The 17316-nt window shown below is 29.3% G+C and overlaps 3 protein-coding genes across 3 annotated transcripts; 2 read left to right on the top strand and 1 right to left on the bottom strand.

Annotated features, from left to right (window-relative positions):
* Positions 1–1396: 1396 nt before the first annotated feature.
* On the top strand, positions 1397–2407 carry OCT59_023978 (uncharacterized protein; the record flags this gene model as incomplete). Its single annotated transcript, XM_025311851.1, has 1 exon — positions 1397–2407. The coding sequence occupies one exon, from the start codon at positions 1397–1399 to the stop codon at positions 2405–2407; it is 1011 nt and encodes a 336-aa protein (XP_025167750.1).
* Positions 2408–12001: 9594 nt separating this feature from the next.
* Positions 12002–14210, bottom strand: OCT59_023977 (uncharacterized protein; the record flags this gene model as incomplete). Its single annotated transcript, XM_025309601.2, has 6 exons — positions 12002–12307; positions 12436–12486; positions 12559–12931; positions 13367–13489; positions 13561–13912; positions 13985–14210. The coding sequence occupies 6 exons, from the start codon at positions 14208–14210 to the stop codon at positions 12002–12004; spliced, it is 1431 nt and encodes a 476-aa protein (XP_025167752.2).
* A 1270-nt stretch (positions 14211–15480) lies between these two features.
* Positions 15481–16021, top strand: OCT59_023976 (uncharacterized protein; the record flags this gene model as incomplete). The annotated part of the gene is made up of 2 exons (XM_066135094.1): positions 15481–15538; positions 15690–16021. The coding sequence occupies 2 exons, from the start codon at positions 15481–15483 to the stop codon at positions 16019–16021; spliced, it is 390 nt and encodes a 129-aa protein (XP_065991152.1).
* Positions 16022–17316: the final 1295 nt, after the last annotated feature.

Genomic DNA, 17316 nt, shown 5'->3' with positions numbered 1-17316 from the left:
ATAAAAAAGGTTATAAAAAGACATAATGTGATGGGTGGGCCTTGGTTTTAAATTCAGTATTAAGAAATGAACAGAACGAACGAAATTTTAATGTTAACGTTAACGTTAACAATAAAATTTGTTCTCGCCAGGTTTCCGCCAATCATCATTTAGTCATGCTTACATAATATATTTTTCCATTATCTCGAAATTGACTTTTCCTTTTTTAATGCATTGTACCACTCTAACGGCCAACTAATCTTTAGTAGTGTTTTCAAAAATTGCCTTGTGAAGCTTTCTGATTGTAGGGTTGTAAAAGTTAGAAGTTAATTAAAGTGGAATAAACTCAATTTGCTGTAAATTTGATTACAATATTGATGTAAATAGGTTCTCAATATCACATTATAATTCATTATTGTAATCTCTCGATGGACAAAAACTTATCTAGAACCATGGTTAAATATGATTTTAATTTTAATGCTTTAAAAGTAAAAGTTTTGAACGTGAAAATATACAAAATAAGAATTTTATGAAAGTAGCTGTTTCAGCTGGAATAATCTTGAAATGTCAGCACTTGAAAGAAGTGCTCTTATAACTGTTCCCGAAGCATGAATGACTTGAAAGAATAGCCAATAACCCCTTTCCAATCTAACGTCTATTAAATAATGATATACAGTACATTTACCCAAATAGTTTATAATTAAAAAAAAATAAAAAAATAATAAATAAATTTTAATTTTATTTAATAATAGTAAAATAATAATTTTTTAACAGCATAAAATAATGCTAATAGAGACAATATGATGATAAAATAGCAGTTATGTGGTGGTGATGTTGGTGATGGTGGTGAATTCTTGATTTACACCTCTCTAGTTAAGAATCCATATAACTAAAAAAAATTGGTCATGTTTAGACTACCGTATATAAATAATTTGAATTGTGTAATATGGACAAATCAGATGCTTGTTTTAAGGATATCACACGGGCTACTGGAAGTGCCTATGATTGGTTTTTCATTATAGATGAGGGTGTGAACAAAGGAAGCATTACTGAGTTAAGAAGACAATATGTTAGTCACAAAACAACAGATCCGACAAGTTAGACATATTTTTGCTCTTATTATTGACATATCAAGAATGACACTTTTACCGTACGGACAAACGGACATTGTATGACTAATTGCGTATAATTATATAGTCCTTGTTACACTTCGTTACACTTCGGACTAACAATGTGAAACAACCTGAAATAAACATTATTACGTCATAATAGTCATAATATTGCTTTTATTAATAATATGAGTCAGGAATCGACAATATGACGATATGATCACGTGGGATGAAAATGTCTTTAAATACGCCATTACGCCTTATAAATTGAACATTTTCCTTTACTATAAACGATATAAACGTATACCATGGCAGAAATAAAAATGACATTTTCAAATTTAGAGGAAAGACATCTCTCTAACTGCAAAAATTATAAAGATGAGAAAGTGATGTATGACAAACTTATATCACAATTTGAAAATGTTGAGAGCTTTGAAAATTTGAATCGTACTTCAAGAAACTTGCATCGATTAGCAGAAGGTCATATGGAGATTTCACATGAATCTATGCTTCTCATGGGATTATCGATTGATCAGCTTGATAAAACACAAAGTAGACTTGATAAAACGGATCTTGATTTAAAAGAAACAAAAGCTGATTTAAAAGAAACAAAAGATAAACTTGATAAAACGGAGCTTGATTTAAAAGAAACAAAAGCTGATTTAAAAGAAACAAAAGCTGATTTAAAAGAAACAAAAGATAAACTTGATAAAACGGAGCTTGAGTTAAAAGAAACAAAAGCTGATTTAAAAGAAACAAAAGCTGATTTAAAAGAAACAAAAGCTGATTCAAAAGAAACAAAAAATAGACTTGAGCTTTATCTGAATAATACAACTAATATACTTAATGAAACAAAAGAAAGACTTGGTAATGAACTAAGTGAAATGAAGACTGAGTTGAAAAAGACTCAGGACGAGTTAAAAGATACCAAGGCAATGACAAAATTATTAAGTGTACACAGGGATTGGATTGGAATCTTCAATCGGAAGTTAAAAATGAAGCTAGGGGAAGATGTATTTAACGAAATTAAAGAAGCTATGGATGATGCCAGAACTTATCAGACAGATATCACTCAATGTTCTTGTGTCAAAAAATTAGAGGAAATTTTAGAAAAGGTTGGAATGTCATTTAAAGACTTTAAGTTATTGTTTGAAACAAAACAACTTAGCAATAAAAAATTCCACAAAAGTCCAGATCAAACTATAAAAGATGCAAAAGAACAATTGCTGAGAGATTCATTTCCAGAAGAACAGAAAAATCTTGTCACTTCATTAACTAAGCTTTTTAATGCTTTAGAAATTTGGGATCCGCGTCATTAGCCGGTTTATGTCGAGCATGCTTACGAACTATTATAAACATGTAGGGATGTAGTTAGGAACGTGCTTGCTTATGCTTCTCTTGCGCAATAGATATCAATAATTTATTATCTTACAATATCACGCGAAAATAATACAAATAATTCCATGCTTTAATTCATCTGTAAATAAGGCTTCTTGTTGTTATCTTGCTTTGTGATCTCGTAAGAAAGTATTTTTTTTTATCCTTTGATTAAATGTTCGTCGTTAATTAATCATCACAATATGAATACTACAATCAAACAAGACGCCATCCAATCTAATGATACTGAAAAATCAGCACAGTTTGTTTTGTAATGCTACCTTTATTGATTAATAATTTCTCATTAAATAAAATATATTTTCATGTTTATGTTTTATTGTATACATTTGCCATATGATACGCAAATACGCAATACATAGTAACTTTATTCATATTTAAGCATATTCTATCATGCTAATCTATGAAAAATGTTATTGAAATAATTATTATTTTCTTACGTGAGGATTTTCTCTCTAATTTAAGTATATTATGATAGTTATTCATATTTTCTTGGATAAGTTTGAGCTGTCTCCATACTTTTCCCATTTTCTATCCTGATTACCTCGCACCACCTTTTTAATAAGTCTCAATGAAATATATTTTTTTATATAGCTACGATTTCTTTTTTCAAAAAGCCGCTCGAAATGTTTCATTGATATTCCACTAATTGTAAATTAGTTTCACTGGTTGTCCTCATTTTGATACACTCATAGCTTAACTCGCTTCGATCTTTTTTTACAAAATTGACATTCATCCCCAAAAAGAAAATAAACATATAACTATTCGTTTAAGTCCTTCAGGAGTTGGAAGGAAATAACGTTCTCTAGATTTCTTCCAAATCTAAAATATTAAAATAGATTTGTAAGTATCTACTATAATTAAACGAGTACATACATCTTCGTTTTCAGAGGCATGTAAAAGTTGCGATAAGGATTAACAGGCTGATCAGATCATCAGGACTTAGATATTCGTTCGATTGGAAGAGTATTAAAGATTGCTTTGGATGATTACGTTTGATCGTTTTTAGAGACACTAAAAGCACTATCTTTACATTTATTATTTGATCTAATGTGTTGCGTTTCAGATTCAAATATTACATCATTGTACTTTCCAGTGCTTGTGGGACCCAATGTTCTATTTCCTTCCAGCAATGGCAGAATCGCAAGATTTTTTGTATCAAAATTAATATGTAGTACAGAGTTGCATCTTTATACACGTGACTTATCAAGTTTTACGCTTACTTCGGGCAATAATACACAAAAATTACGAATAGTTCGCGAATAAAAAATACTAATTATCCTTGCTTAGTACCTCTGGCACTGTTTCAGTAGGAGGATACACAATAACATTGTCGCCGAAAAATTTAAGTGGGTTGTATAGGAAAAGTTGTTAAGTTGTGGATTACGATGCTATCAGATATGAACCCGACCTTATCTGTTATATAAAACCAACTTGGTTGAATCTATGATCTAGACGACAGGTTCTGATGCCTCCGCGAGAGAAGAAAATCGATTGTTATTAGCATTAGATATTGTTACTTCGAAAATATCTCGCCAGGAATGAAACACTTTACAGAAACTTTCAATTATCCTAAATATGTAGTCATATTATTTTATTATTTCTGTTATTTTCGTTCTAACTATATGCTTACAATATGTAGAAAATATTACACGAAAATTTGACAATCATATATAAAAAATATGTTCCGGACTTATATATATTATATGAAAATCATATATCAAGCACATATTAGAAATGTAATTATGAAATTCAATTTTATACAATATATCAACCATATATCAAACATGTATTGGAAGTATATTTAGAAAATTAATTTTATATGACGACCATATATTAAAATATACTATTACTCCTTTTATAACATTTATATGTCTATTATATCTAAATAATATCGCAAAATTATGTAAATAATATAATAATTACATGCCGAAATATAATAACAGTGACTAATAGTAATATGTCGATAATATAATGTCATAGTATATAATCCACTGCCCATGCTGAGCTAGATAATAAGTTGCCGTCAGCAATATCAACACCAACAATAGATAAGGTCGTTGATACTGACGGTAAATAACTTCAGGAAGAATTTACTGGACTAAGATCCACCACAAATCCAATTAACTTCAATAAACGATTATACTTCACCGGAACAGGTAGTCCTAGAAATTGGTCAACTTAGAAATAGTAATGAAAAGGAAGACATAAAAAATAAATCTCTATTGAAAATAGAAGAACAAAGAAAAGAGATGGAAGAATATCTTGCGGAAATGAACTTGAAGTGAGCCAACTTAAGGAAAATATTACCAATACAAGAACAGTCACTCCAATAGAACTTGAGAAATATCATAGCGTTGCTTAACAAGGTTACTTGACCTACAACAAAAACGAAAACTGATACAGATTATATTGAAAAGTTTGAGAAGCGTATAATTGGAGAATAAGAGGATAGTAGAACTGTAGAAGACACTAAACTAAGATAACAAAGGTAAAGGATGGATAGTTTCTCGAGAGAAAGGTAAAGGTAGAAGTAAAGGTAAAGGTACATATTATGGTCGTAAAGGTAGATGTTAGTTCAGTTATAGTTTAGACTTATCAAGAGTAGTTTTATATGTTAGCCTTTTTGTAGTATTGCTTCAGCAATGAATTCGTGGAATTTTTCGGACGTGACGCAACAAATTTTCAGCACAAAATTAATTCATCACGTGATATATCTTTGCTATGGAGTTAGTAAATAGAGACTGCCTCTATCTATTTCTTGTCCTAAAATTTCTTGTACCATCACCATATAAATTTAATAAAGAAATGCGTGTTACTAACAAAAAAAATAATGTCATATTATATACCATATAGTACTATAGAATGCATAATTACGTGTCAAAAATATAATAGAAATATTTTTCTGTTGGTTTCCTCTGATTTAATTTTCCAAAGGTAAACTTCCTCTAATAAAATCTGAACATGACTTAATGGATTTCTTTCATAACTACTGTATAGAAATTAATGAATTAATGAGAACTATCAGTAAATTGAGGATACACAATTTAATTCTCACCTTTAGTCATAATTAGAACGCAATTTTTTTCTTCAGTAGATGAGTAATATAATAAGAAAATAAAACCTATACTGGATTATAATAAAATCTGGTTAAAATATAATTTTGGTTAGCCTAATACGCAGATGTTGCTATATAAAATTAGTTGGTCACACACAGCAGAAAGCAATGATATATTTTGTGATCCAGATAAAAACCATTAAAACCATTGCAGATAAAATTTGGAAAGTATGGGCTGTATTCACCATCAAAACCTTTAAAATCAGAAGATTCTTCTTTCAATACATTTCTAGTATTCACTGGAACTTCTTCCATAACGTCAAGTAATGACCTGTACGAGTCATCAATATTCATATAATCAGATTCCTTGAAATAGTTTATAGTAAAGTTATATATTAGTAACTCCTTATTGTATATTTACAAATCGTTTATAATGTTTACAGTACTGCAATTTCAGAATTAATATATACATATATACTAACTTCGTTTGCTTTTTCTGGTGATTTTTTGCCAGTTGAACCTGACTCTTCATCAGCTGGCTTCTCATAAGCTACAGTAATTCTTTTTCAGATATATTATTAGTATCCACATTATCTGGAGAAATGGCTGAATTTTCTATATCATTGTCTGTATATCTTTGAAAGGAATAACATTTTTCGTATCATTTATAAAAGATCCTTCATATTGTAATTTTTTAGCTTTAACATGTAATTTTGGTATTATTGCACATGGACAGTTGGTCTTTAAACGTCTTATTTTTAAAAAAAAGTGAGAAAATTTTTTTTTCAGAAATTCCAAACAATAAACTTCTGATAAACTATTTATAGCTATTAATTCTTAAAAAAAAACATGAAATTTTTTTTTCAATAAACTTCTGATAAACTATTTATAACTGTTAAAAAAACGCGAAAATTTTTTTTCGGTAGTTCAATAATAAGCTTCTGATAAACTATTTATAGCCGTTAATTCAAAATGTTAATTTATACTATTATAGATTACAAATACAAATTAAACATATTATTAATTTAATTATAGTATGGTTGTTTTGATTAATTACCAATATAAACTTCATACGAATCTTATCCAATTAGCAAAAGAATTTATTTCATTAAATAAAAAATACGTATTGACAATATATTAAATATAATGTGCTAACTACTTTTATATTATCAAACTAACTGAACATTTAAAATAGTACAAATGAACCATATGATATAGATAACTTTGTGACAGATGCACAATTATTCCAGTATACTAACGAAGTTAATCATAAATCAGTCATACTTATTTATTCACGATAAACTGATACCATCCTAATTCCAGCCGGAATTAACTTAGTCTCGGCCAGCACTATTCAACACATCAGCACCTAATATCTCCAAGTCTCACATCTATTTACAAGTTTTTGTATGATAACATTGTATTGAACTATTGATATTATAAACACATTTTAAAGTGATAAATTTGATTTTATATTGATATATCTTTTTTAGATATACCAATTTTTATACTTTTAATATATAAATCAATATAATAAAAATATTTGATTTATCGAATATTCAATATAATGATCCAAAATAGCTTGAAGCCTTGAACAGAAGGTTTGTTATATCGAGTTCTAACTGTACATTTAAAAGTACCAGATCAGCAAACATTGAAAAAAGATGGAGTAATTGTCAATAAACTTAGTACTTTTGTTTAATAGGCTGTTAAAGATATAATATAATTACAGCAATGGAAAATGAAGAAGTCACACAATCCATTATTAAAGACTTGACAAATATACAATTGATTTAAAAATTCCAACAAAACTTGGGGTTGTTAAATCATTACCAGTCTGAGAATTCTTGGATTGTGATTAACATTATCCTCATTTAATTTCTTTCAAATTTATTCTAAGTATCATCCTTCACTTCAGTTTGAAAAACAATTTTCCTTTCAGTTTTTCATTTGGGTTATGAATTTTGCTGAATCCTTCAGTTTCCATTCCTTCTAAAGCAAAAAAACTTTTTTTGTTTATCAAAATTTTCTTTAATTAAAAGTCAAAGACTTACTTAGCAAAAAAATGTTGTATCTTATTTGTATTGTTCAGTAGCTGTAGCTGGAAAGATAATAAAGTAAATTTTAACATCATATTTAAAACAAAACATGTAAATTTAATATATATTTTTGGAATATATCCAATGCGTTACAATTATATGTTAGTCATATATTGCTTATATTTTGCTTTTAATATGAATTTCAGTATATAAAGAGCATATCTCGAATGTATTTTAGATATACATTAGTTATATTTTGTTTTTAATATGAATTTCGGCATATAAAGAACATATTATCAATATATTTTGCTTATATGTTAACTTTATTTATCTTAATATGTATTTTTGGAATATATCAAACACATTACAATTATATGTTACTCATATTTTGTTTATATTTTGCTTTTAATATGAATTTTGGCATATGGCGAACATATCTTGAATATATTTTAGACATGCGTTTGCTATATTTTATTTTTAATATGAATTTAGGCATATAAAGAACATATTATTAATATATTTTGCTTGTATGTTAACTATATATTAACAATATTTCATATATGATAATATGTTATATTTATAAATGCTATCTATCAGTGATATATCAAACATATTTGGAAAAATTGAAGGTTTCTGTAAAGGCGGCAGTTGAGAGTAATGTCTCCAAGTTGTCAAATTTTGATTTATCGGATGTTTTGGACTTATCAGGCACTTCAGCCTTATCAGAAATATTGCGTTCCTAAAAACAACTGAAGGCCCATAGTGAGAAAAAACTCGCTCCCATACATATATAATTTATGCTATGATATACATACCTTATTTTGCGTTATTTTTTCTGGGAAGGAAAGTTGGCTGAACTTCCACATACACCTACATGCTTTATATATTTTGCTGGGAAAAGATAAGGAGGTATAAGGCGTAATTAATATTGTTGTCTAATGCCAAGAACTCTATGAAAGCACATGCAAATGGAATTTTCAATGGAGATCTACCAGAGAGATGCAAAGGTAGTTAGTTCTTGTTGATCTTGAAACTACAAAGTCCTCAGCCTTTCATAACATATGATTTTGCCGTCAATATTTACTTTTAGAGCTGGTCCTGTGTTGCTTTGCAATTCAAATGATTATTAGGATAATGTTTTACGTGATAAATAGTCAATATATTTTTATTATTCATAATATCTGGCCGATACCAATAGGAATATTATTGTATAGTTTTGAAGGACACCCTTTCTAAGTAACAGAATATAAGACAATCATTTAACAAACGAGCAGACAGAAAGTCCGTATAGTAAATAGTGATCGTCTTGCCACTCAACCACGCTGTTAACAGAGGAGGTTCTAGGAACCTAGGTTCATAGGGCAAGACGCTTAGTGTGGAGTACCAGGGATATCATTAGAGAAAAATTCGATAACGTTTATACAAGGAATATGAGTCTGATTTCTTTGGATTTTCCTTTTTATCATGCTCACGGTCCATCATGTTAACATAGAATAAAACTGTAAGCTACAGAATACACTAGTGGGGTTAAGATCAGTCTCTAACCCTGGATTGTTCAGAAACATCTAAAAGACGCTTGAAATGTAGAAAAAGCAGCAATGATAACAAACGGACATGGATATTATCTCAGTAATAAGTAAATATGAGATACATATTCTATAGGTGGTCTTATTTCACTTCCTTTGGAAGGTCTAAAGACTAATTGAGATTGACATTGTAATAACAATTTTCGAGAGAGACTAAAATGTTAATATGTTATAGTGTGGGTTGTATATAACATATAGTAATATAGTTGAGCGAAAATGATTTATTTCAAAATATACTGTAATTCTAATGTCTGGACTCCAAACTATTCTCTCTGTTAATAACGGTGTGATACATTATTATGGTATTGTTATAACACGAATATAATGATCATGAAAATGGAGTTATATCATTAGATACTTTGTCTATACACAAATGATAAGTAACGGGTTATTGGTTCTGGTTGTTAGATGACGTATTAAAGATAAATCATACCGAAGAGTGCCTATGGAAGGATAATGTAGTTAATTATTGCTTCTATATCTTCCGTTTTAAATAATGAATACTATGCTACAACTCAAGATTAAAAGTTGATTATTGAGGAATATGTGGAAATTATGTGAAACACCGAAACTTCCATTTTTGTACTCAGTCCGCAACATTTTTATGGAATTCCTATCACCGTTATCAGCAATATATTGTTACTATCGATTTGCATCAAAGTCACGTGATAGTAACAGAAATTCATATTATATTTATCACAAAAATAAGGTGTATATGTAAACTTAAAGTATATATATCTGATATAATTTAAAGTGTATCTTTATTCAAATAAGCAATAACTTAAATAAATGAAACATTACAAATAAATAAATACTAATACATAATAAATTCAATAATCATAATAAATAAAATATTGCTGCCTCTACCGGTGATCTGCAATATTACCGATAAAACCAACCTATTAAAATAAAACCTTTCTAAACTCTGTCTTCCTTACCGTTCGCCCATTCTATATATATTATTCATGATTTTGGTATAAATTATACTAAATATAAATTATACTTTATATAAATTATACTATGTGTAAATTACACCGTTACGCTGCCGATCATTTGATTCTCCTACTGAAGTTTCTACATGGTACAGATCGATCAACATTCCGCGTAACAATATCGTATATTCCGAAGTAAATATATTACTAGGTATTTTTGTGAGAAGTGGAGATTGAAATTTTTTTGTCCTGATCTATTAGTTATTCTTCTATTACTATTGTACTTGTATTTGATTACATGGTATACAAAATGAGATAAACCCATGGAATAAAAATATAATAAACGTGTCCTAATAGCCTCATCGGACATATTACTATAAAAAACTCTTGTGATGATGCCAATAGTCACCCGTTATATATAGACAGTGTCTTTTATAATACAAACAAAAATGGGTTTGTTTTTACCGATATATTCATTTATTCATTCAATAACTAGTGATTTCATAATTATATTTGTAGAAGAAATCGTACCATACAAAGATGATCATTCCGGATAGACACATTACGTTATAGAGACATAAAAAGAAAACCTCGCAAGATAATGGGAATTAAAGTATGATGTGATAGTATGGATACAGTGATCATGATAACAGATATAGTATTTAACAATTAATTTTCACCTCTTATTTTTTGTAAATCAACACAAAATTGATATCTTTATAAAAAATTTTATTCAATATAGTACTCCGATTATTTTCCAGATATTTTAAAAGTATTCCGAAAAACATTGAAAACATTCCGATTACACTGTAAATGGTATTTTTAGTCAAAATTTAGAAATTCAATATAAGAAAATTTTTAGTAAAAATTCTGAAAATAGTTTGAAAATATTCCAATTATACTCCCTATAAAAAGTATTTATATTTAAAATATAATTAAAAACTTTTTAAAATATATTTAAAATATACTTAAAATATATTTCACAGGTCGAAATGCTAAAAATCGGCAAAAAAAATGGCGCGAAAAGCAGTGGCTATTCTTGGCTATTCTTGGCTATTCTTGGCTGTTTTTAGCTATTTATGAATTAACCTATACTATTTGTAAATAGTTTATACAAATTTGTGAATAGTTTATGCGATTTGCGCCATTTTTTTTGCCTATTTTTGATCATTTGACGTGTGTTTAATTTAAAAATTGCAAAATACTTATAATATACTTAAAATGTATTTAAAATTTTAAAATCATCTTAAAATATATTTCTAATATATTTAATTTTTGCCCAAATACTTAAAATATACTTAAATTATATTTAAATTAAAATTTAAGTATATTATAGATATATTTTTTACATACTTAAAATATTCTTATAATATATTTCATAATATATTTTAAGTATATTTTAAGTATGTAAAAAATATACTTATAATAATCTTATAATATACTTAAATTTTAATTTAAATATAATTTAAATATATTTTAAGTATATGGGCAAAAATTAAATATATTAGACATATATTTTAAGATAATTTTAAGTATATTTTAGATATATTAAAAATATATTATAAGTATTTTGCAATTTTTAAATTAAGTATATTTTAAATATATTTTAAGTACAGTCATCCTCCCATATAATCACACCCTTCGGGACCAAAAAAAAATGGTGTGACTATAAAAATTATATATGATGTGATTAAAGGGAAGGTTTTTTTAATAAGTTTATTAGTAACTTGGGATTAATGTAAATGTGCTTATAAGGGAGTTGTGATTATACAGGGGGTGACTATATGGGAGGACGACTGTATATTTTAAGTATAATACTTTTTATAGGAACTCTGAAAATTGATATTGATTTTAAATAACAATCTGATTGCACTAAAATTATAACCTGAATAATACTAAGTTTTTATCTAAATGAAATATGATTTTCTCTATCAATTATAATAAACTTATTTACTGCTATTTCAAGAAATCCCACACAACAATCAATAGCAGCCACATTAACAACACTTGTTTCACCAAAGTAGCGAAAAAATAGTATGTTGTTGCTTAATTTTTCTGGGTTTCTTATCCATTGCACAAATGCAAGCATCGATAACTCATTATTAAGTTTATATACAAAATAAAATAAGATTTGACTATAAAATTCACGCTCTTCAAAATCAACAGGTGCTCTTGGTAAATGTGCATTTTTGTCAACCAGAAGTTTTGCCTATATAATAATAAAATATTAGCAGAATGATTTAAAATAATATAATTTAAAAATTTTCTTACAGCAATTGAATAGTTATTTCGCACTATATCTCATTTGCGATTAGCAAGTTTTGAGCCAATTATTACCCCAGATTCAGTTTGCAACTTGCCATACTTTTGGATATGTTCGGTAATTACCTAAATTTAATCAATTTTTGTATTTAAAATTAAGATTCTTGTAATGTCAATTATATAAATATAGATACATACACCTATGTCATTTATTGCCAAATTTAACACAGTAGCATAATATTGCTTAACCTTTTGAATCTCTGAATTTGTCACATTATACTTTTGAAATGGAGGATGCAATTTTTCTCTAGTATTTGAAAAACTAAAAGCATGTTCTAATGGACCTTTTTGAAAAATATTTAAAACCTTCTGATTATATTCAGAATAGTATTGCAAGTGTGCAAATTGTAACCACATAGTTATCTGATTTATTAGGTTTGTATATGGATGCTGTCTAGAATGGACCAAAGGTATTAACATTCCAAATAGCCTCTCTATCGGAAATTGCCATGTTGCCCATAGTGGACCTGTTTCTTGAATTGAATATGCTATGTGTAAGAGGTAATGAAAGCTAATAAGAGTTGCTGGAAGTCAATCAGAATCTCTTTGATAGTATTCACTAAGTTTTTTGTTTAAATGTTAGTAACAATATTTATAGGACCCCGGATATCTCCAAAACAGGTCATAAGTCACACTTTCGGCAGATTGGCCCATTTTTCAGGGGCTCAAAAAATCATTTTTTGTAAATATCTCGGCATCCAGTGGTCCAATGTTGATGAACTTTTTTTTAAATTGTAGAGCTAAATGAGGGCTACAAAATAAAAAAAAAATTCATTAAAATTGAATTACTGGATGCTGAGATATTTACAAAAAACGATTTTTTGAGTTTCAGCAAAAAGGGGTGTTTTTGGCCAAAAGTCCATTATGACCTTTATATTAGATATCCAAGGTCCTATATTTATCAACAAATGAAAAAAAGATGGAATATAATATAATAAGGTCTTACTTCTCATAGTAATGAATGAATCTAATAAAAATTAATTGAATTTCTTCAAGTTCTTGCCTAGAAATAGTTGGTTCAAGGCACAATTGAGTCACCCTAATAAATCTTGCCCATCCATTTATATGTCTAAAAATTTAAAGTAAATTAATTAATATTGTATAATAACTGAAATAACCAATTAATTTAAAATATAATACCTTGTAGGCAAATAATTGTGGAGAAGTGGAAGTGAATATAAAACTATCCAATTGTACCAATCTTCTGCTTTAAAAGCAAAGTGATGTTTTAAAATATTAATAGGAGGTCGTCCAAATCCCATTGGCATGTTTTTTTGATTTTGTTCAATTATTTTTGTAATTTCATTACAGCTGTCAGATGAAATTTTATAATCAGTATCATTAAGTTCTTTATTGTTAAAAAACTTTCTATTAAAATGGCGAAACATATGTGGAGCTATATTTTCAAAAAGTGCATGCATGATATCTATTGAAAATGATGCAGGAAAATCTATTGATTGTAATTCCAATAAGATGCTACGACCATTTACACCTATTATTAAATATTTTATTAATTAATTCATAAATATTCTATAATTATACAAATCAAAGTATCAAAGTTTACCTCGTTCATGCATTATTCTATTCCTACCTCTATTTTCTACTACTTCAATATCTTGAAGATAGCTGGCGTGAGAGCGCATTGGCAAATTGTTTGGATCATAATTAGTTCCATCATATCCGCATGGTGGTTGCAGTGGAAAATAAATATGTTTAGCTGTACTGGAATATATTCCACATAAATAACAAAAACGACATCCATAGTAAGCATTATGGCCAGATAGGCACATAACTTTGGATAGGGCAGGAATATCACCAGAACATGACAGGATATGGCTTTGTAGTTAGGGATGGGGACGGTTCGTTCGGTTTTATTTCAGTTCCTCGTCAGTTCCACGTCAGTTCCCATTAAAAAAAATATGAGCTACATGTGTCAAATTAAAGACACAAGTTGAACATATATTGATTATGAATTAAAAAAATTTTGATTGGTTAACAATCAATAGTTGGTTCATTATCATTATAATTTTGATGTTGATCATATTTTGAACCGGTTTTTAGAACCGGTTCGGAACTGATGCGGTTCAATTTTTAAAAGCTATTAAAAATTGTTTTGACTTATAAATTTTCTTTTTTTTTATTTATTGTAAAAATATTAGTGTTTCTCTATTCCCAATAAGATTTTTGGCTCATATAAGTTCGAAACTCACGAGATTTTGATCAGTTCCAAAAACTGCTCAAAATTACATAATTGAACCGACCCCATCCCTATTCGTAGTATAAATGTTTCTTGTGATGCTGCATCATAACATGTTACACCAGCTGAATATTTATAATAATCATTAATAATTATAATAATTAACAAGAAATTGACTTATTAGCAGAGAAGCAGGGGAGCTGCCATTCGATTCATTCATTGTGTTATAAGATAATAAGAACCATCTAAAAGAGGAAACCAAATAGTAAAGCTTTATTCACTAGTAAATTATTATTTTAAAAAGAAATTTATTATTTAAAAAAAAAAAATCTATATAACTAAAAAAATTTGTCTGACGTTTGGATTTATAGTCTCCATGTAAATAATTTGAAAATGTGTAACTTGAAATCCCATACCATACAATTAAAACCCATGACAAGCCTCTGTCTGATCTATTTATGGTCAAAAACAGTAGTATATAAATGCCAGTTCTGGCTCACTTTCCTCGGAGTCCAATCCTGGTTACCTTTTTCTTGCTATTCCCTTGTTGCTCTCCCACCGGCTGTGGGTCCAATTCTGACAACCTTTTTTTTGCTATCCCCGTTGCTCTTCCACTGGCTGTGGGTCCAATCCTGGTCACCTTTTTACATTTTTCACCTACTTATATCACCTTTTTTATATTTTTACTTACTTATATCCTACTTATCTCATAATCTAATTCACTTATATCCTACTTATTTCATAATCTAAATCGTTCATTAATATTTTCACCTACTTACCCCCCAACCGAACAAGAAATAGGATTTCAAAGCTAACGGAGCCAAAAAAGGTAAGGAAATATTAACCCATTCAGGAAACCAGCTATGGAGTCAATAGAGCGGAATAGCAAGGCAAGCAATTACCCTTATACCGAGAAAAAATGTAATTAAATAAAAGGTAGGTACCAAGTAACTATACAGATAAACAGTACATAACATGGCATATACCGTGGAAAAGTTGGCATCAATCTTTGGCTGCACAGTCTCCGATCTTAATAGGGAGATCCTAAAAAGCCACCAAACCCCGTACGCAGTATCAGTAATCCCCGAACTTGTGGGCCATATCCTGGAATACATTCCAAGTAGAAATTTCAGGACACATCTTCTAGAAGTCAGCCCAATCTGGAGAGCTAAAGCTGAACGAGTAATCTGGAAGTGGCATAAAAAAGTCAAGGAGGCATACGACAGGGCAGTAGAAAAGAAGGAAAAAGCAAATGATGCTCTTGGCCAATCATTGGAGGAGGAGGGTATCCTCCATGAATTTGAATGGGAGGCATATCAAAAGGCTTGTAAAGAGAGAACAAATGCCGCAGTAGAGCATATTATGGTAAAAGAAGCTATTCGCCGTTGTAGCTTACAACTATAAGTTACTTAAGGATAGAGAATACATCAGGACGAGGATGTGCTCAGTGACTCGGATGACAATCCCGATTAGGGATGGCAACGGTCACAGTCATTAACCGATTATGACCGGTCATGACCGTGACCGATATCGGTCAGTCAAGACTTCTGACCGACCGTTTGACCGACCAAATTTTTGTATGAAAAATTTAATAAAAAACGTCACGAAAATGTTTTTTATTAATAATTTAATTTTAAAAAACGTTTTTCGCAAACGGTTTTAATTATTTTAACAAAAAACGTTGCGAAAACGTTTTTATTAGTAATTTAATTAAAATAAAACGTTTTCGCAACGTTTTTTTAATTATTTTAATAGAAACGTTGCGAAAACGTTTTTTATTAATAATTTAATAAAAAAAAACGTTTTCGCACGTTTTTTCAATTTCCTTAATAAAAACGCTGAGAAAATATAAAAAAAATGATCGGCCAAACGGTCGGTCAAACGGTCGGTTGGTCGGTCAAAGGTTTTTGACCGGTTATGACCGACCGATGACCGACCATGACCGACCGTTGCCATCCCTAATCCCGATGACTCAGATGGTGAGGAATAGTTTAGGAAGACAGTACTAATCTGTCTCCCTCTTTTTTTTACCCTCATAAAGTAGGCAGACAATTAATTTTATTTTCAGAAAAAATCTAATTGAATAAAAGAGGAGTATAAAAAGTTTACAAGATGTCAACACATCAAGCAAGAAGTGCCCAACACAGACAAGTCACCCGATCAGTTCTAGCTGAACTCAAGGAGGTACCTGTCAAGTCCATCCCATATCCCCGCTCAAATGCAAAATTGCAAAAATATGAGGATGAAATCCACCAAATCCGTGAAGCACAAGCAGCGGTAACCAATGAAGAGATAACCCACATGATGCAAATTGACCCAGACCCACATTATGAGGTAGTCTTTGAACGTCGTGATCAGGTACGTATAGGAAAGGAGTTAACAGACTCAAACTTTACGGCTGATATTGCTATAGGAACACCTGAAGAGCATGACTATGCTTCATTTCTTACAGCACACAGTCAAACAATCCAGAATATTCTTCAGGATGAAAGAAATCGATTGGAATCAATAAAGGTAAGAATTGGAATATTTGCCACAATAAGACGTTTAGATTCTTACCTTGAGGGATTATTCGGAGATGGTAACTTTAGTGAAGATGATGGAGTAGAGTATATCTACAGATATAACATACCATTTAAAACTCGCAATATGCCAATCCTACCATCAACAGATATTAATGGTACATTTAACTTTGCATT

The sequence above is a fragment of the Rhizophagus irregularis genome, chromosome 4 (assembly GCF_026210795.1).
Source record: "Rhizophagus irregularis chromosome 4, complete sequence".
Classification (NCBI taxonomy): Eukaryota; Fungi; Glomeromycota; class Glomeromycetes; order Glomerales; family Glomeraceae; genus Rhizophagus; species Rhizophagus irregularis.
This window is presented reverse-complemented; position numbering and strand designations above follow the sequence as displayed.